Here is a 21,649-nt window from a genome sequence, read left to right on the forward strand (position 1 = left end):
ACACTGTATACTTTCTGCTTTGAGCTATACAATTGGCATTGTACATTTTGTAAGTGAACTTTGAGTGACGAGTTTGGCATTGTGTGTTGAATCTGAGCTATGAGTTTGACCTTTATGGGCTTATTTGAGTTGTAAGTTTGGCATTGCGTTTTGACTGAGATCTAAAGTTGGTCTTTTTGAGTTAATTTGAGTTGTGAGTTCGATCAAGTGTGTTGTTTTTTTAACTAAGAACTTGGCCTTTTGAGTCCTCGTACATCTCAAGGCGTACAATAAACCAGATCAAGACAAGAAGACAGAGAAGAGTTTTTATTTACATTATTTTACGAAAACATACATTTTAAAAGCGATGCTGTTTAAGTATCATGTCTAGTGAACGATTGACATAATATTCTTTTTAGCTATCAATGTAATATATACACAGCATATAATTGCAGATATTTGGGACAATACTTGAAGAGTAACTCATTCGATTGGTCCGTCATACCAACGATAAGGTCTAGAGCGCACTTGAGGCGGATATATACCATGTTATCTACTAATGTCAATGAAATAAACCAGTTTCACCACACCATATCTAACACACTCTGCAGGACTTGTGGCAGAATCGCAGCATATACCCCGGGTTGGAATCACATTGATTTGATTTCGCCCACATTGGACACAGAATGTGTTCATCAATGCATACTGAAAAAGAAACCATTATAAGTTGTAAATGTTAAGAAAGATATGGAATTCAAACTGAATCGTTTTACAAAGGAACTCTGGTGTTAAGTATGGTGGTGTGTACTATTACGTATATATCAGTTTAGTAAGTATGCTTCCAACAGCGACAGCTTTGACAACAGGACAGATACCAGGTACAAGATACACTCGTAATACTAGGAGTGTTACAATACGCCAAGAGTGTATCACGATACATTGCAATACAGAATGAATATATTGCGATTCGTATCCCGATATATATTGGCATAGGAAGGATGTGCTTAATTTTTATAATAAGCTGTTTTCAGAGTGTTATCAAACTTAATCATATATAAGATGGATTACATAGGTTTAAGATTTTTGTCAAACCAACCATCGATTAAAAAAATTGAACTATTGCTTTATGCTTATTGGCAAATCTGTTAGAATTTGTTGTAATTTTCAAAGTTAAAACACCAAGCGGATACATAGAGGTATGCTTTTGAAAAATATTGCTATACAGTTTTGTATCTTCGCTGATGCCAATATCATCTTTATCAACTCAGTTGTTCGTAATCCAATAAAATCATGCAAAGATCGACAGAATATATAAGTAAGTTAATTGTAGGGAGAATTAACGATCTTTATATAAGGAAATGAAACTCGCTTTCTAGCAATTGCTGATAATTTCAATATCGATTCTTGTATTACCCCTCCCCTCTATGTAACGTTAGTTGACGCTACCATGCATTGATCTGGATGAGTCCGTTATGGTCTACATTGGTGAAAGGGTTAAACCAAATTTCATGAGTTGTAACAAGGATTATGTGTATCTTACCACTGTTACAGTTTTTACAAGCCTTGCGGCAGGCTCTCAGGCTATAGCCGGCATTGTTCCTACAGTATCCCACCTTAGCCCAGGCCTCACAACTCGTATGGTCGTCTACACAGGCTGTTAAAAACACACAAAAAGCAATAGACGTTACAAACTTCACAACGACAAAGATGTTTTGCAACTGTAGAACATTTTCAGCAATTTCATTTTTCATATATACAAAAGAAAATATATTTATACTTTCATCTTCTTCATTTTCCATAAAAGTTCGGTAAGGTAAGGATTTATGTTTGGAAGTGATTTATCAACATACTGGTGAAAAAATATTCTAATTCATATTTACAGCTTTTGCCAGTAGTACACTTTTTTATACTAAAATAATTATTTTTTGCAATATCAGTAACTATTCAGCTTCATTTTTCCTTTCACAAAATCTAAAACAAACTTTAATATTGAATAAAATAATAATGATTTTACTATACAACATTTTATATAGTGCCCTATCTAGCTATAATAAGCCACTCTAAAGTGCTTTACAGTACATGGGTATACGATTAATACAATTAGCATATGCATTAATCAATACAATTTTCGAGGAATTCGCAGGAGTTGCCTCATCAGGCGCTAACTACTAGTCCTGGTCAATATCTCCCTATGTGTGTTTACCTGCTTGTGAGCTGGATATGTAATGTGTTAAATAAAACAAGCTCGGATTTTGCTTCAAATAGCCACCAGATAGCTTCTACAAAAATGTTTCTGACAATGGGGAGTAGGGGATTGGATTCCCTATGATGATAGATGATAGCAGTTGCATGCATAACAGTCAAGTTGCGCGCCTACAGCATACTAGTTGTGTTGGTTAAATGCGTTTTAATAACCTACAATAATGTTTTTTCTTGTCCCAATGGTGAAAATAATCGATAAAGATAAAATCAAGACGGGTAATTTGAATCAACATTTCATTAATGAAACATATGTAACAATTACGATAAAACACGTATCATGTACGAAAACTTAAATCGGCCTAAATCTTGGTGTAAATCTCAAAATGTTTGTTGTTACACAAAGTTCCCTTTAATAAGTTGAAGCTATCACCCTTAGCACATACTTTTATATTAGCGCAAGTAGAGTCAAACGCCCTCGCAACTGCAAGGTTTATAAATATTGTATGTAGACCGATGCCTAGGAAGACAGCACCGCCGAATTGAAATAATGCAAAGAAAAGCAAGTGTAGGTAGAAAAGAGAGGCAAGTAAAATGTCCTACGCGTTGCAATGGGATCAGCAGATCAATGTTGTTCTATTCAGTGTCCTCTTAGTGGAAGAAACTTAAGAAAATCCCTGTTCTGCAGAGGCCCCACATAAGTCGCCTCTTACGAGGCACATGCGGTAGTATACACGTATATGTGTATTTATGAGATGCGACACATACAGGTATCATTCAGAGTGCACTTGTACCAAAGTAATATACTGACTTCAACGGTAGGCAGATGGTTTAAACCGTAGTCTACTGACCTAGTGGCGGACGTGTGGTGACCTCAGTTTCGGTGTCCTCCCTCTGACCAGTGTCTATTTCCTCCTCCTTTTCCTCCTCTTCCTCTTCTTTAGTGTTCATGTCGTCATCTTTTGAGTCTGTGTCTATCTCATCGTCCTGATGTCCTCGACCATCGTCGTTTGCTATGTCCTCGTCGTGGTCATCGCGTCCATCTCTCGAACCGTCGTCCTCGCGAGTACTTGCACACACTCCGCACGAGCGTTTACAGTTGGTTTTCATGTAGCCCGGATTGATATCACAATGTCCGCTCTTAGACCACGTGTCACAGTCTTTGTCATTGTGATAGTTCCTGCAGCCTTCTACAACACGTATACACAGCATAACTGTCTACAGGACGGTATACACAAACCATTAGTATGAACAGCAATGATATGTTTACTTACGAAGGAATATTCTATAATACAGAAGTTGCATTTTTATTGCATTTGCTATAACCAAAGCCATTATACACAGCATTTATTTAAGGAATGATTTTTATTTTTTCAACATTTATGAGGTCATAACAACAATGGGTTTATGGACATATTGAATGAATCGCGTTAGCGATTCATGTAAAATATGTCCAAAAACCCATTGTTGTTATGACCTCATAAATGTTGAAAAAATAAATATCATTCCTTATATTTACATTGACGAATCCTTTCAGTGGATCGATATAACAACGAATAAAACAAATAAACAGGGTTTGTTCCTGCTTATACACGGGTGCAACGCAGTGGCGAGAACAGTGTTTTTTCGCGGGGAAATGTGACACTATCGTGAGAGATCTTAGCAACCGTCAACAACAATAACACAACAAAATGTAGTTCCATATTCAATGTTTATTTGTAGCACAGGACACGTGAATACGTGGATATTTCACAAAGCACAGTTCAATAATATTTTAAGATGTAAGAATTAAGCATCTAGGTCGGTCGTTCCGAGTGAGTAGTTTTTGTAGTGTATTACTACGCAGTGTGATCAGGTTACTATCAGTTCCCACGTGCTGAGATTCTATGAACACCTGTGTTATGCATTTATGAATGTAATTTTTGTCAATGGGTCTAAGCATACAGAATGTAAATATATATATATATATGCTTGTTTATTTATGACGTCACTTAAATTGTTGACTATACAAATATTGATGACGTCATGTAACCAACGGTGATAAATAAACATCATTCCGCCTGAAGAAGCCCTCGAAGGCAGAAAGACCTAGCGGACGATCTGAAAAATTTGTTTAATTCCATATTTTCCTTCGCAAGGACTTATTTATTTATTATCTACTATATATATATATATACTTGAAAGATCCACGTCAACAATGCATTGCGTAAAATGCTCTGCAGATATTCACGAAGGAATATTCTATAAAAAAGAAGTTGCATTTTTATTGTATTTGATATAACTAAAGCCCATATAGTGTTAAAAGTTCTCACTTCATTTATATATTAGTACATCTACATCTATTAACCCTTCGAACACTGTAGACCATAATGGACTCATTCAGATCAATTTATGGTCGATGTTATTAAAGTTACATAGGGATGAAAGGGTTTATAAACCTGCCTGAAGTATCTTCATCATCGGTGTCCTGGATGTCTTCATCGTTCCCTCCATCGTTGTTGTCCTCTTCAATCTCCTCATCCGTGGTACTATCATCGCAATCACCACAAGCCTTTTTACAATTTTTTGGCATCCAGCGATGGTTTTTCATACACTCGCCATCCTGGGCCCACAATGTGCACTTCTTATCGTCATAGAGATTCTTGCATGATCCTTCATAGGATGATAACATTGTTATTTAATACACTTTTTCGATTAAATGAGTTTTATTATTTGCTTGAATTTGAATATAATTGTTTTACTGACTTGTATCAAACGTTGATCACCACATATTTATCATGTTTTATGTATACCTTAAACGATCCTGTGTAATATCATTATAACTTATTAATATCATTGAAATAACGGAAACCTACCATCATTACAGCGATTACATGACTTCCGACAGTTAGGCACCATCCAGTCCGGGTTACGTGTACACTCCCCACTACTTGCCCACTTGAGACATTCACGGGTGTTGTGTTTGTCTCGACATCCTTGAGCTAGAATCAGCGACAAACACAATCAGGCAACATACAGTATATTTATTCAACATAAAATAAATTCAGACAATGGTGAGCACTTTCAGATATTGGCAAACAAAGACACATTGAACTCTCTCGAAGAGTTAATTGAAGCTGATTACACGCCTCCTCCCCCCCCCCCCCCCCCCCCCCCCCCAACTGAATGGGTCTATATGCAAACATATAATGTTAAACGTTTGTATATAGAAGTTGACGCTAGTTGACTTGTTTTTGCCTTACAACTTTGACTATTGTTTTGGAAGCGCCTTGCTTTAAACAACATTTTTAATTCGGATACAAACTCCGTATAATCACCCTTATTTTGCCACTTTTGCAAGTATAAGAATCCATGATATTTATCTTTGTCAATTTTCGACGTATTTCCCCTCCAATCTCTTCACTGCCGAATCAGAGCGAGACGTGGGAGTTCAAAAAAGTTTAGGGAATGAGGCCCTACACTCTGCGTGTACAATGAAACGTTCATTTATACGTTAAAAGAGCAAAGTTAAGCAACTCCACAGGAAACATTGAACAGGGATATTATGGTCTCCATATACTAGAATAAACGTCTTATAAAAGGTAGGATAAAAGCGATAAACTTGATAAAGCAGGGGGTTTTCGTATGCGAACATCCTCGCATTTGTTTCAATATTTTTTTTGTCTTGACCCAATCCCGTATTTGATATTCTATTAGGTCTTCCTAAAAGCTAACTGAATTCCTCGTTTTACTAAAACAATTAAATATGATGACGGATCTTAGCATCTTCCTAAGGTATGGGTATTTAGGTATACGTTTTTATAACCTTTTATATTATTGACATTACTTACGGTCATCGTTTTGGCTGTCGTCGGTTTCATCTCTAAGGGGCGTGTCCGTGTCTGGATGCATATCCTGTTCACAAAGTCGACACGCCCCTCTACAATTATTGTACATCCACTCCCTGTTGACCATACACTCCCCTTTGCGTGCCCAGATCTCGCACTGGGAAGAGTTTGTGTGTACGTTTCCACAATTCTCTGTAAAATAGACGCGTAGGAATCAAATCATTGTTTATAAATAAACAAATAAAAATAAAAAATAAATGTCTGAAACGTTTTGAAGTTTATTCACAGCTTGTGTTTTACATTAATGCTAAAATAACCAAGAGAGAGCTAAATTATTCAATTCATATGTATCTTTAAAATATGGGTATACCCTTTTCGATCAATCGAAATGCGTGTTATATCATATAAAATTGTAGCAGATCAATAGTTCAGTATAATTTTAATTGAAAATTTGATTCGTATGTTTTCCATTGATGTTAACACCTGTGTAATGTAGACATTTAACCTGGCGCAATGCTGAAAGCTTGGTTGCTGCGTACATACAAAGTGTAGTTAAGTAAAACTATTCACGTCTGCTGTAAATTACGCACAGGAAAAGAATACACTTGCACTTGACATATGCATTATAATAAGTTTATTGTTAGGTCAAACAAAAACAATAAAACACTGCGTCCAGACATAAAGGCAAAACAATATTATTGTCATTGTCGTCAATAAGATTCACGAGTTAGGAAATATGTCATGTCAAAGCTTTACTTTCTCAACAAACTATGTACGTGTTAAACGTGTCCCAACGTTTCAAGACCGACTGGTCCGTTTGTCAAATTATGACTGAGTGAGCGATTTGTATAATGTGACAAAATTAAAATGCATATTTTTATTGCGATATTATTGTTATTAGTTTTCCATCAGCACTTTTTTGCTTAAAATGCTGTTATCCTCAAAATGGACTTTTTCACAGTTTAATAACGATTTATTCGTGACGGACTATTTATTTACTTGTGTGTGGATAACATGTCCAGTTCAAAACGTCTTCTAGCGCGAGCAAACATTGTCATTTAATAAAATCAATTCCCAAATTGGAAAATTCATTTGTTCAGACGTTCTTAACTTCTTCCCGAGTATTCTCATACTGTCAACCCATGATTATGAATTTATCATGTTACTGGTAAGTGGTATTAAGTTGTATATAGTTAATAATATATTATGTCGAACAAACAAAAACACGCAGACACACAACCCCCNATTAGTATCGTTGAGAAACACCAGGAGACATGAAAAAAGGAAACATATTACGTCTCCCTATAAACACCAGAAGATTGAAAGATAGTGCAAGCAGGGATCCAGACAGGAGTATGAAAGACATATGTATTTTTTTCTGGAATAAGGAACTTGCATGTTTCCACCTACTTACTAGTAGCCAATGTATTGTTATTGGAACACATGCCGCACGTGCTTTTACAGTTGACCTTCATCCAGACCTCGTTGACCACGCAGTCCCCGTTCTTAGCCCAGCTGTCACACTTTTCATTGCTGTGCTTATTGTGGCACTCCTCTGTCACGTTTAAAACACAACCATATTAGATTATAGTTTGTATTATAGAGAAGGATATCAAATGGTTAGTGTTTACTATTAATATGGTTTATTAGTATGGATGCAAAAATAACGATATTAAAATATAAATTCATAACTGAAATAATTTAACCTCTTACATTTCAATTACAATACGGGTAAGACATTCGAGAAAATCATCCCGAGGGTTTGATATTTCCCTGTCACACCCTCTAGGTAGAAAAGTTATTTGTTCCGATCTTAAATACATGTACAAGCGTTTGCATTTTTTCAGGAAATCCATATTTGTTTTCCATGGTCTGCTACTGTTGACGTGACGTCATACTATTGTTATGACTTATATTGCGCCATTCTACACTAGGGGTGACAAGCTGATCTTTTCCAGATAAAACGGGAGATCCGTCTGTGAAGGATGGGAGAGAATATCATGAATTGGCCAGTGGATAGGAGGGAGATAGACAAGGTTTGAAATTTCATCATGATGAGGGGCCTGGCAACAGAAGTGATACTGATACTTGAAAATTAGGAAACAACTACATTATGTAACTCTACTTTGAAACATCTAGCATAGGATCACACTTATGTTAATACTGTATGTGGTGTGTGTGATCTGTAAACAAAGTTACTATGCGTGCACATACGTTTATGAAAACTGCTGGGAAACCCGAAATGTGGGATTCCGGATTTTGACAGCAGGTCATGTAGTAAGGATTAATGGTCGTTATGGACGGTGGTAAGACAGGGTATCGCGCGAGCTTACACATATTTTCGAACTGTAAAAATTAGGGGGAAATAACTACATGTAATATCCGCACCGTTTATTAGAAGTGTTCAGACATAAAGGTTCGAATACCAGAAAAGGGCATTCTAAACCGGTAATCTATCAGATGGACGAAGTTGCATTCCGGGAGCACACTCTTCTTTCAAAGGTTAAGACGTTTCAATATACGTTCATCGTACAGTAAAATGTCAATGACAATGCTACTTGATATACCTACTGCCAACATATTTCAAGGCCCCTTTTCCCTTCATACTATTAAAGTACGTCTCATGCCAATATTTTACCGGGAAAATATGGCAGCAAGTTGTCAATTTACTTGTACTAGCTGAGCTGTTTATTTACTCATACGTTGGAAGTGGTGGCATTACAGGAAACCGAATGGATATGGTATTTAAAACCAAACATAAGACGCACACTTTTGCTGCCCAGGACACAGAATAATATTTTTCACAGAATGGCAGTGATTGCACGTAACTGCTTACATCTATGCTACAAAAAGTTGCAGAGATAGTGGATTAACGCCAACGAAATGAAAATATTCTTACCCACAGTCCAGTTCTTTGGGAACAGATTCGTGAAGATACCTAGCCATTGCCATGCCCATGTTGCCACGTGATTTCCTAAAAACGTTCATCATTCCTTGAATAATTAAACTGACCACAGCTTTGCAAATTTACATCTTGAGATATCGCAACAACTAATAATTTGCATGTTTCTTTACGAATACCTTAAAACAATGTACCAAAGAAAACATTTTCATACGTGTTAAGTGAAAGATATATCAGGGTAGTTTACTCATATATAACTACTTTATTAACAGTGCAGCCAATATTATATCACACTGCTAATTTGGCGTTGATGTGGACAACATTTATTTCCAGTTTTAATATGTTTACGTTTAAGATATATTTAGACATGAAGAGAAATGTGCTCGATAATGATGACTATCGAATATGTTCCCCTTGTCACGAACATCAAATATATCTGTAGTAGCATAATTAATCATCATGTTTTCAAAATATTATTTCAGAAAATGGTCCAATAATAACATGTTAACAAGTAAAAAAAGGGAAACAATTCTACCTTCCGCATTGGTCCCCGCGCTACCACATAAGCCACACGCTTTCTGACAGTAGCGGTTCATGAACTTGGTGTTGAGTTTACACTCGCCCTGTGTAGACCACACATAGCATTTCCAACTGTCGTACTCGTTCAGGCAAGCTAAAACATCATTGTTGTAATTTGCAAGAGGTTTTACAAATAGTTAAATATCATACTATACAACATATATATCATACATTTTCATGTTTATTCGGGGAAGGCAAATATAACAAAATAAATGTACTAATGCTGTTACCAATGTTTGTTTTGCCAAATGGATATACATAAGATCTACAGAAATTTCCAGATTAATGAGAGAGCCGCTTAAATATATACCTCGATCGTTACTTAAAACATGACCAACAGGGACGACTTTCTAGTCGGCTGCATGGTAAACATGGTGATTTCAATTTTTTGCGAATTTTCCTTTTCTTGATAGCAGCATCCCTATTGTCGACTTACGATGAACACGGACACGCTCCAAATATGACGATTCCGTGATACAAGTCAAATACTGACCGACAAAATAGGGATGCAGACTGATGAAGACTACGGGCAAGCTTGAGGGTTACTATCATGCTCGCATCGGTTTCGCAAAATACATGTTTTCATCTCTCAATTAATCTAATCAGTTTGTCTTGTGATTTACTGGTCACTACCTCGTTCTCATTTTGATAAAATGACATTATTTAGATTTCGCCAAGATATACATTGTGGGTGTCTTCGATGAAGCGAAGACGCTTACCCTTCCGGAACACTCGGTCATATAATCCTTTTTTTATATTTAAAGTGTCTTCGTACAAATCTTTCCTTTGCATTTCTTTCCAATAGTTTCCTTGATTTAAACTTCGGTATTCCAATGTTTTCTTTTATATTATCCAAAATTCTACATCAAAACTTCGCATTAATAGACTGAACCGTTGTTATAAGTTACACAACATGTTTCAGAGAGTTTAGGGTATAATGCTGAATTATATGTGTTGGAGGATATATACAAAAAAGCAAAACTTAATGTACTTTCTGCCTTGGGTTTCCTGGGCCTTATGTTCTCCTGGCATTCTGAGGTACCATCCGGACAGATACAGTGGCAGTTCTGGTCAACAATCCCTCCGTCCGCGCACCGGACACTCCTCGGACAAACACCTTAACAGAAGACACGTGTTAAGAATAAGATATTGATTGGAGTAAACTGTTATAGATAGTAGGGTATGAGTATTTACTTACTGATTAAATGCACATTTTCGCTTTTAGTTGTCCTACGTTACAAACATTGATATCCCGATAAAATTGAATGGGGTTGCCTTTTTAAAGGTTAGCATGTGAATTAAAGAAAAGAGTGATGTTTATAACCAATATTTTGACTACATCAAATATAACAATATTAAAGAACGTTTTTTAAGATAATCATAGCACACAGAAGACCTCAGGTAACCACATTATAGTTAGGTTACATAACTGGCGTTTGAAAATGGATGACATATCTTCTGAATGCAGTGAGTATATATACTATGCATATAAAATCACTTTCTGTGATATCTATTTCTCAAACAATGATCAAATTGTTGCCATCAAAAATAATTATATTTTAAAATCATACCCTAGACATACCAGACGGTTTTAGGATGAACGTAAGACACAAACATGATTGCACAACCAAGTTTAAACATATATCGGTTGATTTATGTACTGTGTACACGCCTATGGTGTAATTTCAGTATATGTTCGAAGCTATGTTAGCATAACATCAGAGAAGGATCATCACAGCCATGTCGAAAAAGAAACTCCACAGAGCTGATCATATATATAGTAAATAACTTCATTTGACGATTCACAAGCAAAGCGTGATAAGCAAGTAAGAAATTAACAGATGAAGCAGGTGTAACATTACTAGCTTGAGGTCACTCTTAAAGAATATATATCTGAAATCGTAGTCATACTGAAACATGCCAAATGTTCTTATCTAACTTTGGGTGATATTTTCGTCTAGACCAACATAATGTTATAGGAAATTGAACCTTAATATATTACATTATACTGCTGTGAAACGAGGAAACAGCGACGCCTGGATAACTGTTTTTTTTTCTAGGTTTCCATAGTTATATATTTTGAATTACTGGTGTATTGCCAAACCCTAAATTCTGGAATTTCCACAACTAATTTCAAAACGTTCCCCTTCATACTTTGACAACAATGTTTCACTGTTTGGGTTACGAAATCGATATGGTACCTGAACATTCGTACATCCGGTTGACCGCTTTGACGTCACTAAAGGAGAGTTCCTTTCGCCACACCTTGCCGATGGTCTCCTCCTTCGAATGATCCTTAGCACGGATCGTCTGTGACTTACCATCTTTTGCAAATGCCTGAAAAGACATACATACTCACTTCTCTAAAATAATAGTTTGTCACACACCCACGTATGTTGCAATCAAACTCGACGTGACTTATCAAAGGCTTCTATAGGAAGTTGATGAGATACATGTTTACCTTATGAAACACACATAGCAGCACAGATTGTAATGCGCCAGCCTTCTGACTTCAATGCAGCAAGTTTGATTCCCACAAACGGCGGGATGTGTGAGTGGGTCATGTGTAATTAGCAAGTGACTTTCTAGAGTGGGTTATTATATGGTTTGGGTTGGGTATTATTGCTCCTGTAGTGTAATATACAAAGCTTTTGGAAATACGAATCGATAACAATAAAGCATGTTATTTTTACAACAACCAACACATGCCTACCCTCATACATGTATAAGTACTAAATGGGATCAAGTGGTAAGATACCCCTGAATAAGTCTGCTTTTACACTCGGCTATCTGGTTGTGATGAATATATGTGTAATATCCCACGAGTATCTTGGAGCAATATCTTTGAGATAAGATCGGGTTTTATATAATTGATATTTATTATAACTTTCAATGATAAATGTAAAATTATGTAGAAATATTTAATCTAGTGTGTAAGATAGAGTAAATAAAGTTCACTTGAAGGAAAGAGCAGTAGTGATTCGAAACGTGTAGGTTGTAAATGTACTGTTTACAATTTGAAATCATGTAAAATAATTTTTGAACTTGCATGAGGTTTAACCTAGCAGTACAATGCCACTAAGCGCGTTGTAATGCGTTGTACTCACCGTGACTCCGTAGTGCATCACAGAGGAATACTCGTACGGAACATCATACTGGTTCACCTCCTGTGTCGAGTATTTGTTAAACCATATGCGCATGCTCGGTGCTACATTGTTATAGAGGATTTCGATAAACTCGTCTCTGTTCGGGAGCTGATGCTCGTGAACAAGCCCAAGGGCATGCCCAATCTCGTGAAGATACAACCCTTTCTGTGTGTTCAGAAAAGAATCATGTTCATTTTTCCAAAAACACATTGAATAAAAAACAACTAACGACTGTGTTAAAATAGAGAAAAATCGTGTTTCATGTAACACAATAAAGTTAAAAATTATTTTTTAATAAATATTCTACAGTTACGATATAGAGTGTTGGTTAACATGAGGACCTAGGAAAATCATTTGGTGTCACTAAAGTTATCCATCATTTATCAATTAACCTTTGGATTCGGACACAAGAGTACCACTTTACAGCCTTATAAAATTGACAATTACTTAAAGTTTGTAAAGTAAATGATACCAAATGGTTATTCTTTTGGAACATCGAATATCATTACATCGCGTAAAAGTTGTAAATAAATTAAAGAGTCAGGTTCCTCGATCCAGTAGTATAGAATCAACTCACCCAGCGACACCCGTTCTGGTCCAGGTTCAGCAGCTGTCCTCCACCCACCATGCCTAACTGGGAGTTACACCTGAGCGAGCAAAGAGTAGTGATGAATACTCCAACAGTGTCACAGTATCTGTTGCTTCTCATTTCCCAAAATTAGTCATGATGTATATCCTAACCGCTTAATTAACCCTTTAACCACTGTAGCCCATAATGGACTCCACATAATTAAATTGAATTCAACAGCTTATACTCTATTTACTCATATTCCGTCTTTGCGGATTGCAGAGTTATCTTCTCTTGGGAACAGGTATTGATTGTTACGTCATTGGTTTGTTCGAGAAAATTACGTCGTTTTCTCAAAAATTGATGACGTTACTCTCACAAACAAGTGACGTAACAATCAATACCTGCTCACAAGAGAAGTTAACTGCAATACGCAAAGACGGAATATGCCATTTGCCAGGTGGGTGAATATCGATCGTAAATTAAGGGTTGTTGTTGATATTCCGTGTATTTTGATGTTTATATTGGGAATGGAGACACCGGACATATGTCTTAAGAATCAATTAACGATTATTTCAGGTACATTAGAGAATCCCGAGGTCTCGCATGCTCTAATGATCCCGCTGTTCCCTAGCATCATTACAAGACAAAGAATTTCCAAGTTTGATTATGATAGCGATATGTATTTCATTAGAGGAATTCTTTTTAAAAGTAGGATGACGCATATGTAAGTTTTTACTTTTGATTCTGAAAGCTTTTCATGATATGGCTTTTTGATTGTATTTGCATCCATGCTGCGCTATAATGATGTTTCACATTGCTACCGCGAACACATTGTTTTTGTGCTGAGAAAGCAAACATGAAATTTAAAAGGAAAAGCAAATTAGGCAAATCATTTCCTATACGGATAAACTGCTATAGTAAAAGTCGTCCAAAAGAAAAGTAAACTACAATCACATGGAAGGTTATTTTAAGCCCTGCATGGCATTGCTGTTGGTTCCATAGGCAATGCAACTGCTGATTGAACTTTAATAACCCACTCATCACATGCAGATGAACATTAAAGGATAGTGCTGTTGGGCGATGAACATGATAAATCAACACGCCATTACAGCGATTAAACAAAACGTTCAAATGTAAATAAATAATTGATGTTCAAGGAATATACGAATGAATAATCATAAGCACTTTTCTACATGCTTTTATGTGCTTTATTCAGATGACGATTCTGTAGTCCATGTTAGTAAATATCCCTGTGTGACACTTGGATATTATTTTTTTGCAGAAACGTAAGCGACCCAATAGAATACAGTGACTATATATCTTTTTGACAAATCTGTCTAATTTTTCATCTGGACTAACCCGTCACCGTTTTGGAACCGGATATAATTGTCGTCATCGGACGTTGCCTCCCGGAAACGGACACATGTGTATTTCTCCCATTCGCGCATGGCAACTCGAATCAGATATCTCTCCTTCGCCTCTGTAAAAATAAAGTAGAAATATATGTATGCAATATTTAAACATCTCAAACGTATATAGGAACTTGAGCACATTAAAGATGAGTTTTAAGAGGGCAGAAAGCTTAAACTAAATTAGAAACTTGTTGATCATGTACATTTACTTGGAATGGTCACAGCAGCAACTTAACTTCCGGTTAAGGAGATTTTCTCTCTGTGATAAAGCCATCAATTTCGCAAAATATATGAGTTAATCTATGTGATATTTTAATGCCAATTTTGTTGCTGTTAAAAACATCGTACCACTGAGGTCTATAGCGATGGAAATTCGACTTCCAACGTCAGGGCAACTTGTGTCAGATCTCTTAACAGGGTGTGTATGTATATATATATTGTACCTGTAGATATTGTTTATGTCGGCTCAGCCCTTTGCCAAATCATAATTTTCGGGAATAGGCCAATGCTATATATTTTTATGTGAAACAAAATTATAAAAACGAAAAAGAGGAGTTGAAGATTACTTTCAGGAGGTCACCACTGTCTTTGTTTAAACAAAATAATAATTTTAAATGCACGTACTGAAATGGCCCGGAGTCAGGTAGAACGGTACTTCTCCGTTCGGCCATCTTAAGTCTATTCGTCTCACTGCCTTTCGTTTCTTTCTCTTCTGTTCAAAATACGGCATCGTCTTGATATCTCCACTAAAAGACCAAAACATATAGAGATTATTGATATTTGTTTATAAGAAACCGTCCCCTTATGCCTTACTTATCAATAAGTCGTCTAATCACACATAGAAACCACCTCTAGCAAATACCAAAGTAAACCTCCGAAAACAAAAAATATATGTCATTTTTCGAAAGTAAACTTGTGAAATGAACATCTTTCCCGTCACTTTATTGCGGCATCCGTGAATAATTACAAATGAGAAATATGACTAAGGATTTCATCCAAGAGTTTGGGTTTACCTTGAAAATATGGTAGATTATTAACAGCATGATTTGATTCAACATAAACATATTTTCGCTGCAATGTTAAGTACAGTAATGATGTTTTCATTCCCTTTTTTGTACAGCATACACATTGCATTGGCTATGCGAACTACAGCGATGGTATACCTTACAATGCACAAAGATAAGACGGGGAAGTAATACTAGGATTTGGCCTCACTATTCTGGCGGATGATACATATTACGAAACTGTTCTTCCGTCAGCAGCATGTCTAACTCAGCCAGGAACATGCCATTTGGTCCAACCATCTTCTGAATCGATACTGTTAGAAGGCGTAAAAGATATGACATGAAGTTTAGATTACATCATATTTGGGGCCACTAACTCTGTAAAGACAAGTGCCGAAAAATACATTTGATTATGAATTAGAATATTTATATGCAATTCCTTTGGAAAGGTGATGTGGTTCAGAGATGTAAAGCAAAAATATTGTTTTTGATGCAAATTTCGATTTCTTTTGCCAAATTTCATATCTCGATAAAAAATGTATGAATTGTAAATTAAGTTATGTAACCATTTCTATAAAAGATAACTACAACGTACAAAATGTGTACATGGTTATGTATCATGGTCCGTTATTCACATTCGATCGTATCAGACCCTTTAGTTGAACGTATGGAATGAGATTGCGATGGGTTACCGGCAATGCATAAACGAAGGTATGTATAAGCATAATTGTTGTATTAAAATACATTATTGAGAGGAACAATATGGCCCGTTGTTCTTTTGATCATGATAAGTCAATGTATGATGTCTTAATGTTAATATCGATCAGCCTTTTCCATAAGATGTAAAATATGTCACTTCTCTCTGGTGGAACACATTTTACATCCTAAGAATTAGTGCAGTTTCAAGATACAACATTCCTGTAAAATTCTATAGTTATAGGACAAACTATATATATATATATTTATAAACAGGGGAGGTGTCCCCTTCCTCCATAATTAAAGGCATTGTAATTACGTTGATACTTTATATCATAATATATGATAAACTGTCGCATAGTGCAATAGATGTAACAGTTATTTCAATTAGGAAGTTTCTAAAATGCTTTGGGTTATAAATTCCGTACTTCTTTCTGGTTATTTGCTCTGTTAAAACATGATAACAAAAATGGCGATGAAGACGTTTCTCATCAACAGTACCTAGAGTGATGAGAAATGCATCAATTTCACGCTAAAAGGGCTCATCACTATAAGAGACAGAATTCGCAATTTACTGTTGAGTTTTTCAATTCATTATTTTTAACGTGTAGGCAGTGGTTTATAAAAAAAACTTGTGTTGATGAATAAATGGTTTGATGTATCAAATTGCTTGCTGCAAGAAGTTAAAATTTGTTATGATATTAATGTACAATGGGGAGACCATTGAATTTGCTATATCCCTTGAAATAAATAATACTAGGGATTTACTTATTGACCATCGATTTCTGGTGTCTGCCTCAACACCTACCAAATATCCTTTTCTACCGTGGAACACTATATATTGCTTATTGATTAGGTATACATTAAATACATACATGAATGAATTGCCGTATGTTCCTAGATGCCATTATTTTCTTGATTGAAAGTTAGCTATACACAGAAAATTAATGAATCTTTAAATACCGTTCGATATTCTAATTCCTTATTGTGTTGACTTATAATAAATATGTAAACTACCGTTCATGCCTCCGTTTGCTGCCGTGAGAATCTCGTCAAGGGTTAAGTTGGTGTACTGTTCCAGACTGTACATGTCATCTGGTGACATGTCTAGTTGTCTGAAAGCAGCTAGTTCCTGGCCTCCTACCACTCCACACAACAGCAAAAACTGAGGATAAACAGCTAGAAGCATGTAAGGACCACAATGCTTTCATGAAGTCATGATCACCTTCACAAATGCAATACCCCTCACCCCGCAATATAGCATCACAACTCGGTGTATCGAAACGGTGATGCAAATTGTAATGAATACGACCTCATTAATTAAACTCATTTTAATTATGTAACTTTCTTTTGATTAAAACTATAAACATGCTATATCGTTAACCTTGATTAATATATTTGAAGAATTATATTACCGAACCCATGATCCCCTGCAGTTTCGGAGAAAAACAATACAGACCCCTGCATAAATCTATAAGGAGACTTATTTGAAAAGCCTGCAACAACTGATTTTTCCTTCTCTGCTTTGTAGAGAAAAAACACCCACAATTATTATTGCTCTTCCTATTTCCCTTTAAAAAAAAATAACAACAACAAAACAAAACGTTACGACAGACACCAATCTTCTAAGATTTCTGGACAGTGTTTTCACTCTTAATTATGGCAGAAATCTTAAATTGTATGATTTAAAACAAGGCTTGCTATCGTATGTTAAACTGTTAGCCTAGATTATCAAGGACGGCAGTAAATCTGATATATTATATACTGTAATGCGTGATGAACTCAAAAGCGTTGTCGAAATATGTCTGAATTTAACTTTAAATATTATTTCAAAACACAATTTAGATAAGAGCAAGTGCACCAACCCGGTAATTTGTTTTGTGGTCATTATTAATCATATACAAAATGTAAAAGTTAATCCTTAGTATACCGGATGTTCTCACTTATAAACAAATAATAGAGGCACTGTTAATGGTCTGCACTCTGTTCTATAAAGTTGATTTACACGAAGAAAGAAAAGTCACATTTTAAGAAAAAAAAATTGCAGGAAGATTAACTTCATGTTTTTTATTCATGGTGATAGGTTTGTTACATAAACTTGAGGACCATTCACTCCATGATGAAAACCTAAGCCTGAAAGGTTAGACCTTGTCTGGCTGTAGCTATATATATATGTCATATAGCTATATATAGTATTAGTTATCTGTATGTGTTATATACTGTTATGGATGAGTAATCTGTATGTGTTATATATTGTTATGGATGAATTATCTGTATGTGTTATATACTGTTATGGATGAGTTATCTTTGATGTTATATACTGTTATGGATGAGTTATCTGTGATGTGTCAATTACTGTTACGGATGAGTTATCTGTATGTGTTATATACTGTTATCGATGAGTTATCTGTATGTGTTATATACTGTTATGGATGAGTTATCTTTGATGTTATATACTGTTATGGATGAGTTATCTGTGATGTGTCATTTACTGTTACGGATGAGTTATCTGTATGTGTTATATACTGTTATAGATGAATAATCTGTGATGTGTTCGATACTGTTACATGTATGGATGAGTAATCTGTATGTTTTATATACTGTTATGGATGAGTTTTCTGCGATGTGTTATATACTGTTATTGATGAGTTATCTGTATGTGTTATATACTATTAAAGATGAGTTATCTGTATGTGTTCAATACTGTTATGGATGAGTAATCTGTATGTAATATATAATGTTATCGATGAGTTATCTGTATGTGTTATATACTGTTATGGATGAGTTATCTGTATGTGTTATATACTGTTATGGATGAGTTATCTTTCATGTTATATACTGTTATAGATGAGTTATCTGTGATGTGTCATTTACTGTTACGGATGAGTTATCTGTATGTGTTATATACTGTTATGGATGAGTAATCTGTATGTGTTATATACTGTTATGAATGAGTTATCTGTGTGTTATATACTGTTATAGATGAGTTATCTGTATGTGTTCAATACTGTTATGGATGAGTAATCTGTATGTGTTATATATGGTTATGGATAAGTTATCTGAATGTTTTATACTGTTATGGATGAGTTATCTGTGATGTGTCATTTACTGTTACGGATGAGTTATCTGTATGTGTTATATACTGTTATAGATGAGTTATCTGTATGTGTTCAATACTGTTATGGATGAGTAATCTGTATGTGTTATATACTGTTATTGATGAGTTATCTGTATGAACTATATACTGTTATAGATGAGTTATCTGTATGTGTTATATACTGTTATGGATGAATTATTTGTGGTGTGTTCGATACTGTTATGGATGAGTTATCTGTATGTGTTAAATACTGTTATAAATGAGTTATCTGTGTTATATACTGTTACATGTATGGATGAGTAATCTGTATGTGTTATATACTGTTATGGATGAGTAATCTGTATGTGTTATATACTGTTATGGATGAGTTATCTGTGATGTGTCATGTACTGTTATGGATGAGTTATCTGTATGTGTTATATATTGTTATAGATGAATTATCTGTGATGTGTTCAAGACTGTTATGGATAAGTTATCTGTATGTGTTAAATACTGTTATAGATGAGTTATCTGTATGTGTTATATACTGTTATGGATGAGTAATCTGTATGTGTTATATATGGTTATGGATGAGTAATCTGTATGTGTTATATACTGTTATGAATGAGTTATCTGTGTGTTATATACTGTTATAGATGAGTTATCTGTATGTGTTCGATACTGTTATGGATGAGTAATATGTATATGTTATATACTGTTATGGATGAGTAATCTGTATGTGTTATATATGGTTATGGATAAGTTATCTGAATGTTATATACTGTTATGGATGAGTTNGTCATATACTGTTATATATTGTAAGGATTTTGTTTTCTATTAATTTTTATGAGTTATATTGGATTAGGTATCTTTGATATTTCTTATTATATTATCTATGATATTTTATGTAATGTAAAGGATAGCTTATTGGTGATGTGTTATGTATTATTAAAACTAGGTATCTGTGTTCTGTGATACTTTACGGATTAGTTATCTCTGTTGTGTTATATAATATAAAGGATCGGCTATCTGTGATTTGTTATGAATTAGATGTGTTTAGGTATACGTTATATGTTGTAAATTTGACAATATTAGTTAAGTGTCTTTGATGTGATAAAGCATCATATAGTTGTAATGATAGGTATAGGGCCTTGATAATTAATTAGCTTATATTTATATAGATATGCAAGGTCGAGGATGTACCTTATCTACACTGATCCGTGTGGTGGGTTAAATATAACTTGATGTGTTATATCGTGATATGATATGTCGAAATTAATTGAGGCATATTATCATTTGTTAATTAGCCTGCGTTTTTAACTTTGTGTAGAGTCGAGGCCGTGCGTTTATACATTGCAGAAGGGCGCTCATAATGGTAATGACACTTTTACATATTGAGTTTGCTTACGTCAACAAAATATCCTTGAAACTGATTACTTCATCGATCCGTGTGGTGTGTTATACATTTATACGATCGAGATTACTCATGACTTTCGTAAAACTGATATTTTAAAATAATATTTACAGTGAAATCAAAATAATAACCAGACATATTCATCCTTATTTATAAGACAGTTAAATAGCACAAAGATGGCCTCCCCAGCTGGAGCTAGAACTTGCCTACCTGCACTACGCAGAGGGTAGTCATATCGCCAGCCACTGTCGTCCGTCGTGCACTCCCGTCTCTGAAGCCCTACCTCCTCGACTAGAACACATCTAGGGCAATGTCAAGAGTGTAACAGGAAGTTCACTAAACTACTGCGGTGGATAGTCTACTTAAGGATGTGTTTTACAGACCCTATAGGGACTTTGGTCGGTAACGTTGTACAATTATATTCTCACTATAGGCGTACTAAAACGTTATTGTTGGGTTGGGTTTTAAACGATGATATTGGTGTTTATTACGAAAAAAACAGGTACAGGTTGTATTTGTAAATTAAAAAAAGATGATTGCTGTAAAAAAATACTTATTTATAATAATTGGGAGTGATGAGGATAGTTAAGCATCGCCTCGCGGTTGAAACTCAATTGCCGACAATGGTTAACTACGATATACGTCCACTTATTTCAAAAGTCAAAGGGGCATCATCTATACTATTTTGCGAAGACATTCTCCAACAATTTGAACCATAAAAACATCAATTTACACGTAAAACCGGGAAATCCAAATCGCTATAAACGTTCGACTAACATAATCATAGGAATAAGAATCATTAAGACAAGACACTTTTCCCCCGATTTAAATTTAATTTACGTTC

The 21,649-nt window shown here is 35.2% G+C and overlaps 1 protein-coding gene across 1 annotated transcript; it reads right to left on the minus strand.

Moving 5' to 3' along the window:
* Positions 1-291: 291 nt before the first annotated feature.
* Positions 292-21,126, minus strand: LOC110458362. The gene is made up of 18 exons (XM_021510025.1): positions 21,016-21,126; positions 17,333-17,480; positions 15,831-15,933; positions 15,240-15,361; positions 14,563-14,683; positions 13,210-13,279; positions 12,594-12,797; positions 11,688-11,823; positions 10,478-10,603; positions 9,443-9,580; positions 8,905-8,979; positions 7,420-7,560; positions 6,009-6,197; positions 5,034-5,159; positions 4,621-4,830; positions 3,030-3,368; positions 1,520-1,633; positions 292-684 (listed from the first exon to the last, which is right to left on the minus strand). Exons 1-18 carry the CDS (start codon positions 21,037-21,039, stop codon positions 575-577), a joined length of 2,496 nt encoding a protein of 831 aa, XP_021365700.1. The 5' UTR covers positions 21,040-21,126; the 3' UTR covers positions 292-574.
* Between the last annotated feature and the right edge of the window lie 523 nt (positions 21,127-21,649).

This window comes from Mizuhopecten yessoensis, unplaced genomic scaffold, assembly GCF_002113885.1.
Source record: "Mizuhopecten yessoensis strain PY_sf001 unplaced genomic scaffold, ASM211388v2 scaffold9561, whole genome shotgun sequence".
NCBI lineage: Eukaryota > Metazoa > Mollusca > Bivalvia > Pectinida > Pectinidae > Mizuhopecten > Mizuhopecten yessoensis.